This window comes from Gracilinanus agilis, chromosome 2 (genome assembly GCF_016433145.1).
Source record: "Gracilinanus agilis isolate LMUSP501 chromosome 2, AgileGrace, whole genome shotgun sequence".
Taxonomy (NCBI): Eukaryota; Metazoa; Chordata; class Mammalia; order Didelphimorphia; family Didelphidae; genus Gracilinanus; species Gracilinanus agilis.
Genome location: NC_058131.1, coordinates 655,418,234 through 655,428,026, shown reverse-complemented (window position 1 = coordinate 655,428,026; position 9,793 = coordinate 655,418,234). Strand labels below are relative to the sequence as shown.

The following is a 9,793-nucleotide window of genomic DNA, read 5'->3' as shown; positions in this document are numbered from 1 at the left end:
CTTAACTCTTATACTGCTAATGATTGATCTCTGCAATCCTGAGTCAAATTGAATGTTGACCTTGCCAAATCCCTAGCCCTTCCCTAAGGCTACACCCCAGAAGAGAGTCAGTTATCTCAGTCTCCTTACTTTTCCTTCAATGATCAATTAACATAGGTATCAAACATCAGTAGATGCCTTAGGCCATATCCACCCTGGATCCTGATCTTAGCTCTACCTATTGTTTCAGATTTTGGCAGTTTGCATTTTATGATGATTACCTCATAATGTTAATGTATCAGGCCACCAGCCTCTCCCCTTCCCCCCATACTGTTGTAACCCCAATAAAAGTGACAAGACATCAGTTGGCAAGAGAGTTCTTGACCATCAGAGCTCCTAACCATGAAGCTCTTGACCATCAGAGCTTACTCGCTGTCTGTCTACCTTATGCCAAAACTTTCTGTGTCTGTGTATCTTTATTCTCGCCTTATGTTCTCTTTCCATTAATCCTTAACCCGTAACCCATTTTCACTCAGTCCTTGGTTCCCCTTTCTGAGTGTCCAACCCACTAGGAATCTTCGTGGAGTCGGTGGACGGCTTCAGTTCCACTTTGCATTATGACTATTTGTATATCTATCTTGTTTAGTCATTTTTAGTCATGTCTAATGCTTTGTGACCTTTTTGGGATTTTCTTAGCAAAGATACTGGAGTGGTTTGCCATTTCCTTCTCCGGCTCATTTTACAGATGAAGAAACTGAAGTAACTGGGATTAAGTGAGTTGTTCAGCATCCCAGAGCTAGTATGTATTAGAGGCCAGATTTGAACTCAAAGAAAGGAGCCTTTCTGACTCCAGGCCTCTCTCGTGCCCCCTAGCTGCCTTGCATCTGTCTTATTTCCTTTAGTAGATTATACATGGCTTGCTAGAGGTAGGGAGGATATTTATTGACCCACAGGACCTAGCATATAACTGCTTTATACAGGTTTGTTGAGTTGAACTGAAATGGAAAATATTTCTGTTTCTTGGGAGTGTTTCCAAAGAAGGCAGACTCTTTCTCTTATCTTGAGATTGCAATGACCACAGTCAGATGTCTGAAACGAGTCATCTATTTTTTTTCAGAAACATTTCCTCTGCTCACTGCTTTTCTTCTTCCCAGCAAATGTGAAGAGTCTACCATGTTATCAAAGAGCTGCTCAGAGAAACATTCAGAAAAAATGTCCTCTCTGATCTAAGGCAAAGCATGAAGATTTAAGTGAATCCTCCTGAGACCTTTCTGGTGACCTTGTCCAATGAACCACAGTAAGAGGAAAGAGTATTAGATTTAAAGTCAGGAGAACTGGATTAATATTCTACTTTTGCTGCTTACTAGCTGTGTAACCAGAGGCAAATCATTTAAGTTCTTTGAACCTCAGTTTCCTCATCTATAAAATGAGGTTAACATTTACATCACTTAACTTACAGGATTGATGTGAAGAAGACATTGTAAACTCTAGACCACTATGTCAATGTGAATTTTTATTCTTTCATTAAGTAACACATGCATAAATGGATGGGTCTCTTGTGAATAAAGAGTAGATGGGTCCTGAAGATGGTCAGTATGCCCTACCTCTTTACTCTCTTTTTTTGCTTCCTTCTACCCCAGAAAGTCAGTGGCCAAGGATGACAGCGTTGTAGAGGCATCATAATTATTAAGCCTGGGTAAGTGGGTCTGACATTTTAGCTGTTAAACCATACTTTGATGAATCTGCATTCTTTTCATTGTGAGCATTCTCTCCACAGATTGATATCCCATCACAACCCATAAATATTCTCTTGTGCTTTTCAACTTTTATCTGTGTCCTTCCATAAGTCCTTCAGAGGAGAGTTACTCAAAGCATTGGAGCCTTTTCTCTAGATTAAAACAATTTCAGGGATACCAGTGCAACATTTATCTATTATTCATTGCGTTTGCTAAAATGACTTGTCATATTTACAATTATACATAATTTTTTTATGTCGTTTAGTCTACTTTTCTCATTCATGTCATTGCCAGAAATATGGTACAGCCTACGTGTGTCATTTCCTTGGGGCGATTCTTTTGAATCGCCTCTAATTCTGATTTCCATCAGATTATCGTCGTCTGTGATTCATAGCTACAAAAGCATCCTTGGAATAACATTAATGTTAAAAGATGGGGTCGGGGAACAGCCTAGAGTCATTGAAAATGTCGTATAATGTCCCGAATGGGATTCAACTAGCTTTCCTACTATTCAGTTCAGGACTCAGTCCAACTCTTCATGACTCCATTTGGGGTTTCTTGGCACAGTTACTGGAATAGTTTGCCATTTCCTTCTCTGGCTCATTTTACAGATGTGGAAACTGAAGCAAATAGGGTTGTGACTTGCCCAGGGTCACACAGCTAGTATCTGAGACTGGATTTGAATTTGGGTCTTCCTGACTCCAGGGCTGGCACTCTGTCACCGAGCTGCCCATATTGCTTCTCTGCAATTCCTGTCTAAGACATACTCTGCTTGCCTAGTTCAAGGCGGGGGGACCCACTCAACTGTGTGTCAAGAGATGGGAAAATATGCATTCTTTATGTGCGTATATGTGTGTGTTTGTGTGCCTACTTGTGCTGCTGCTCTTCAGTGGAATTGAATTTCATTCAGGAGGAGGCAGTATAGTACAAGGAATCATAGAACCTCAGTGTTGGAAGATACCTAAAAAGCCGTCTAGTCTAAGCAGCCAAACTCACTTGAACAGGAATCCCTTCTGTAACATCTTTCCTGCGGTCGTCCAGCTTTTGCTTGAAGAACGTCAGGAACGAGGTACGGTCCTGGGGTAGCCTGTGCCCCTTACATCAAGAGAATCTGGAGAAAACCACCGTCTGTAGCAAGTCCCTCTTCCCTTTGGACTTTGGCTTGGATATCTCGAGTGAGAGTGGCAAAACCAACTGCTTGACATTGATTATCAGAAGATCATTGGACAAAACGATGCCTGTGGCTTACCTATCAAGGATTTTATGTGATCTCACCCTAGTCAGCCGAGGTATTTCACCGTATCAACACAAGGTTAACATAATTAGGGGGAGACCCCTAGCTTTTGGGGGGAGCCCCCTGAGGAGGATTTATGGGTAGGCATGGACAAGGGTCACAAAGAATGAAAAGGAAATGGAAGGGAGTTAATCTTCCCCAGTGGAGATAGTCCACATACCGATGAGACTAAACGTTCACTGAAGCATTAAAATAAGAGAAAGTGGGTACACAGGTATATAGTTGCCAATGTTTTCTGAGTTACCTGTTTTGGGTGATACCATCTGTGATTTTTTTTTCTTTTCTTTTGGGATCTTCCCCCTTGGAAATATCTTGAAAACTGATTCTTGAGAGCTCTTAATGTTGTCATACCTACAGCACATTTTTTTTTCCCTCTTTGTACTTAGTATGTTCAGATGGTCTTCCCATTGATGTCTTCTTTGGGGACACCCCAATTTTTTTTTAAACCCTTACCTTCTGTCTTGGAGTCAATACTGTGTACTGGCTCGAAGGCAGAAGAGAGGTAAGGGCTAGGCAGTGGGGGTTAAGTGACTTGCCCAGAGTCACACAGCTGGGAAGTGTCTGAGGCCAGATTTGAACCCAGGACCTCCCGTCTCTAGGCCTGGTTCTCAATTCACTGAGCCACCAAGCTGCTTTTTTAAATGGTTCTCTTTTAAATGGTTTGGTTGGTAGAGGCATTATTGTTCAAAACTGGTTATCAAGCTTCTATTCTCTTCAAACATGAGAATTTCCATAGAACCACTGGCTGATCTCTTTTATTTCTTGTATATTTATTGCCTTCTTGTTTGTTCGGGGGTGCTTTCAGAATGAGCTGGCATAGGTGGGTTTCATGCCAAGCTTTCTGCAGGCTTTTTGCTGATTTCCAAGGTGATATTTTTTTTCTTCTTGCTCATGAGCTTTCATCCTTCTCCTTTGTAATGTTTTGCCAATGTGATTGTATTGATGTTGTTCTTGGCTGTCCTGTTTGGCAAGGACATCAAACGAATGACTGAGGCAGTTTCTGGTATCATTTTGGTCTTGTTAAAGTTTTCTAAGAAATGGTAGCAATCAAGACAATAGCTTTGGAGGAGTGAGGTAACCCAGTGGATAGAGTGCCAGGCCTGGTGAGGGTGGGCCTGGGTTCAAATTTGGCCTTGGACATTTCCTAGATGGATGATCCTGGGCAAGTCAGTTAACCTCAGTGCCTTGCCCTTACCACTCTTCTGCTTTAGAACAGATACTTAGCACAGATTCCAAGACAGAGGGTAAGGATTAAAAAAAAAAAAGACAATAGCTTTACTTTCTAGCAAGATCACCTCCTCCCTTCACCATGAGGGAGTTATCTGAAAAGGACTTTTGTAGGTCTCTTAGCCTCTGGCAAATGTTAACTGTCATCCCACTGCCACCAGGTATCATTCCCCGTCTTCCCATCCCAAGATGTTCGTGAAGCTCTTTAGATGAGAGCTGTGAATATAGATAACTCATACTAGTAAATACATACTGTGTATCACCCATAGAAACCATTAGTTCAACCTCCTCATTTTAGGGATGTCAAAACTGAGGATAAGGCTTCAGCTGAGATGATTTGCCTGAAGTCACACAGCTGCTTAGGAAAGTCTCAGAGACTGATAGAATTTAAAATGTTATCAATTGAGTTAATTGGAGATACCAACCTTCCCTGCTTCTAAGTGAACAAATATTCAAAGCAGACTAAGTACCAACTCCCTTTCTCCTGGCTGTCCCACAAGCCTGGGTTATTGTCCAAGTTCTTGGTGAGGTTCTACTGGAAGTGATATTTCATTCAACTGGATGGCAGGGGCATCTTTCAGAACACTTGGCAAAAAGAGGGGGGATAAGCTATGTTTTCTTTTTTTTTTCAGTTGATATATAAAATTTTAATGTATGAGGTCACTTGAAAGAAAATTTGAAACTATTTTCAGTAGAAGGAAGCAAGGTTTAAGTGTCTACAGTGGTGATAAGTTATATTTTCAAGAGCACTAACAATGATTTGGAGACTTGGTATTTTTATGCTCTTAGGCTATGTTAAGGATGGAATGTTCTATAATTTTAGATGTGGAAGGCAAGGGATTGCTACAGATGCCACTGCAGCACAAGGGCACTGCAATGCTACTCCATGCGAGTTCTGAGCCTTCTGGCGACATTGTAAAGGCCCAATTTAGGATCCACAGTAGCACTTACCAACATGGGGCCAGGTAGTGATGCGTTAGAAAGCTTCTCCCTGCAGTGAGATAGGCAAGGTGGGAGAAATTGTAGGGGCAGTGATATGATATGAATAGGAACAAACAAACAAACATGAAAGAGAAGCCTAGAAATCAGTAAATACATCCTGTAGTTGTGATTTTACCACTGACTATGTGACCCTGGGGAAGAGGTAGCAGAAGATTTTGGTTGAAAACATATTTTTATCAACTTGTGCTTACATTTCAGGATCACTGAGAGCCTCAGGGTCTCATGGTATATGCATGGTACATTGTCCTAAAATCACAGAAACTTAGAAGCCTAGAAATGGAAAGGACTTAAGAGGCCAGCTGGTCCAAGACATACTTGAACAGGAATTCCCTCTGTAAGCTCCCTGACAGATGGCTATCCAGTCTCTGCTTGAATACCTTAAAGTGATGGGAAGCTTACTATCTTATAAGATGTTCTTATTTTTAGACAGTTGTAGTAAGATTTCTTTCTTATACTGAACTGAACTTTACTTGCCTATAACACTCCACTCATTGATTCAGGTTCTCTAACTAAGAAGAATAAATCTATTTCTACTTATACTTGGTAGTCCTTCAATATTTGAAGACAGTGATCAATTAATTGAACAAACATTTATTATGCATCTACTATATGCTAGGCTTTGTTCCCTTTAAATTTTCAGTTGTCATGTAGAAGATGAAAGAAGCTGTACTAAATTTGTACTAACCCTATACCTTATACTGGAAATTATTTTTTTGAATAAATTCTTGGAATCAGCTTGCTGGACATTTGTATTTGCCTCCCTCAAGAAAGTAGGATGTGGAAAGTGATTTTGGTTATTTAGTATTTCTAGATGTATGGATTCTTTAAAGAGGAGTTGTAGTCAACAGTTTGCGTGAAAAAGGTCTGGGGCTCTTAGTGAACTGCAAGCTCAATATCAATCAACAGTGTGGCACTGTGACCAAAAAAGGACCAAGACTACCTTAAGCTTCATTAATAAAAGCACAGCATCCATAATGAGGAACTTCTGTGCCAAGAATGACTCTGTATGCTACCTTCACTCCAGGGCTGGAATTCATCTTGGACTTTTTTTTTTTTTTTTGGACTGTGAATACAGATCTCTTTACCCCACAAGGATAAAGCACATAAACATCAAAACATGGGATTCTTTGGCTTAGAAACATGAGTCTAAAGTCCTCCGATGTACAGCATACGTTGTTAGTGTGTTGCAGATCAAAGGGTTCTTAGAAGACTCTTTCTCTAATGTACTTCAAGAGTATAGACTTTCAATAGCTAATAGCCAAAAATCTTGAGTGTAGATCCCTTTGGAGTCAAAGAGGAATGCTCTCAAATCATTTCTGAACATTCACAGTCTGAGATCCTCAGTCCTGGAATTTGGAGGTGAGCATGGTAAGTTGAGAGGAAGAGAGTTAATGTTTATCACCTCCAAGCAAGAAGCCCAAGAGAAACTGGACAGCACACTGGTGATTGGCCTGAGTCTGTCTAGCCTTTAGATTAGGTGGAGGCCGAAGTAGAAGACTTGAGAAGAGATTTGCAAGCATGTTGGCATTAATGTTGTTACTTTCAAAGTGCCTTAAGAGTTCTCGAAGGAAAGCTATTAGGCACCAGAAAACATTTCTGTGGCACTGTGGAAGGTATGAAATTACCTTCTGGCACAGTTGGAAGTTATGTGAATAGTTAAGGCACTCTTGATATAGTTCATAACAGATAACAGGCTCTGGCAGAGCTTCCAGGAAGATGAGGAGTGTTTCAGCTACTGAGTAATTACTGCCAGGTACCGCCTGAGGAATGCAAGTATCCAGACAATCAATAATTTGCCGAACTTCTTTCTGTGATCCAGGAATCTGGAACAAGTCCTTCTGGTGACAGGCATGCTTATATAAGTGGTCCACTAAGAGCCAGAGTTCCTTGGGAATCTGAAGGGGTTTTTCACTCACATTCTCTTCCAAAGCAGTCATCTCCAAATCTATGAGTTTGGAAACAGGAACTTCTCTGATTGGTTTTCTCATTTGGCACAATTCCTCCAGGGATGTGCCACAACAACTCCGGAGGTAGTTACCATTGATGATCAAGAAGTAATCTTTGCCTTGATCCAAGTGAAGGATGAGGATGTCTTTAATGTTCTCTTCCCCTGATTTCAGGACTGGAACAGAATCTTTACTAACATAGACACTCAAGGAAATGTCTAATGTCGCATTTGGTTCCAAGTAACCCTCACAGGGGTTAACTTGTAGCCATGGTTTGCAGTATTGGCTCTCACCATTCTTAGAGATGAAGGAAAAATGACAGGGAACCTGACCATTGTTGGTGATCTGGAATTTCTCCTTTTGCAGTTGCTGAAACTTCACATTTTCAAACACAAATTCTCTCTTGCTAAGTACTATTGAGGGGAGAAAGTAATTTTCCATTTTGTCCACCAGTTGAACGCTCTCTTTGAGTACCTCTTGGTATTTCCCATTATTTACAACTTTCACTCCAATGAGGAAGGAAGAACTGACAGGTTTGTGATCACTGGTTTTCAGCCCCATGTGACTCTGGTACCTGAGTTGCTGAATGTTTTCCCCTTTCCAAAGAATTCTGTCGCACCATGCTGGAATCCGGCATTTCCCACTGGAATCCCATCTGTCTGTTTTAGTGTCAAACTTATATGTAGGGATAAACCTAATTTCTCCTTCTGTAAAGTCAGCGAAAGCTTTTTTGTCTGAACGCTGAACATTCAGCTGGTCTAGCTTTAATAGCTTGTGAATGTCATTCCTACTAATAAGCCATTTTACTTCTTTGGCACTATATATGTAAATTCTGTAGTTCAAATCTCCTAACCAAATGACAACATCATGTTTCATGATATTCAGGTGACCCTGATTTGGAACAAGGAAACTCATTCGGGCACAGATGTCCTTATAATCTTGATTTCGTCCTTCAACATCTTCCATCTGAGCAGCTAGGTGAGAATTGACAATGCAAAATGTAGTGTTGTGGAACATAAATCTCACAGCAACAGCTCCTTTGTTCCCCATTTTCCCCATGAGCCCAGTTCCCACAGTGTCTGCTACAACATCCTGGATATACATACAGTGCTCTTTTCTGGCAAATATAAGTAGCATCATTCCCACCAGGCGGACTAACTGTACTTTATTATACTTAGATTTGAAGTGTAAAGCCTTTTTCACAGATGCCAGCCATTCATGCTCCTTGGTAGACTCAAAGTAGAAGAAGGCCTCTATGCTCAAATCCAGTTCTTGGAATCCAAGGCAGTAAATGTCTGGAGGGTCTCTATCACAATTCAGCCACGGTTCTAACCCACTGTCTGGAGATTGGCCATTCACATTCCACGTTCCAACAAAGAATCTAAAGTTATGAAAATTGACATATTCCTTTTCTCTTTTTGCTGCAATTAGCCTGATGAGCTCCTTCTGCATTCTAGGTTGGATGTTGGGTCCATAGAGCTTCCTCACGGTGCTGGGGCCTTTCGAAGATTCTTTACTTTCGGTTCCTTTTTCACGTGAAAGCTCTCTTTTTATTGGACTGGCTGTGGGTGGAGAGTCATCACAAGTTTTCATCTGGTGATACGGGATGGTTCTTTTCTTCTCCAAACTCATTGCTGTAAGATGATTTCTGAATCCTGAAATCCCTTCTGGCACTGCAAGGATGTTCTACCAAAGGCAGACAAATCGCTCATCGGGGATTTCAAAGAGGCCCTCCAACCTCAGGCAGTGCTGGCTGTCTTCCTCAGTTGTGGGCAGGTCCATCTGGTGGGCTGGTTGTCCTCAGTCACGTGGGAGGGCTTGACCAACTGACGACGTCAACTTCCAACTGCGTCCCAGCGCTAGACTCACGACGTCAGCCCGTGCTCTGACTCTCGCGAGTCTTCAGGTATTCAAGGGGCAGGGCTGAGTGTGGCTGAGCTCTCCCAGATCTAAGCCCAGCTTCCGGGAGCATAACTGACTACAACTCCCAGCAGGCCGTGTGTTCCAGGACTGCTTACACTGGCCGAAGCACTCGGCGCTCAATTGGCTGCATATCTTCGGAGGTCTTCTGCCTGTTCTTACATTGTAGCTTGGTGAAAACCTGGCTTTGATGAAGGATTAGTTTTGGGTTAAAAAAATTTAATATTATTTTATTTTTTAATCGACAAACATTGATATTTCTGAAATGTTATATGTAACATCTAAAAGGAAAAAAAGAAAAACCAAACATATAATCAAATATATAAAATATTATGAAAGAAAAACCATATAACCAAATATATGAAATATATAAAAGAAAAAAGGAAAATCAAACATAACCAAATACATAAACAAAAAATACAAAATATATAAAAGAAAAAAACCCCAAACATTTGTAACAAATATGTGTGGTTAAGGAAAATATTCATTGCATTGGCCATACCCCCAAACTCACATCTTGTTCTACATATTAGTTCATTTTAATGGGTAATATAGTTTATCACTAGTTCTGTGGAATCATTGCCTATTTCACTGATTGGAGTCTGAGGATTCATTTTGCACTTAAAAAAAATCTGTAATTTCTCTATTAAAGTAAAGGGATAGTAGGAAAGAAATTGATCTCATTTGTC

General features: G+C 40.8%; 1 protein-coding gene across 1 annotated transcript; it reads right to left on the bottom strand.

Moving 5' to 3' along the window:
• Positions 1-6,626: 6,626 nt before the first annotated feature.
• LOC123234316 (inositol polyphosphate 5-phosphatase OCRL-like) lies at positions 6,627-9,237 on the bottom strand. Its single transcript, XM_044660229.1, has 3 exons — positions 9,203-9,237; positions 9,012-9,084; positions 6,627-8,870 (listed from the first exon to the last, which is right to left on the bottom strand). Exons 1-3 carry the CDS (start codon positions 9,235-9,237, stop codon positions 6,627-6,629), a joined length of 2,352 nt encoding a protein of 783 aa, XP_044516164.1.
• Positions 9,238-9,793: the final 556 nt, after the last annotated feature.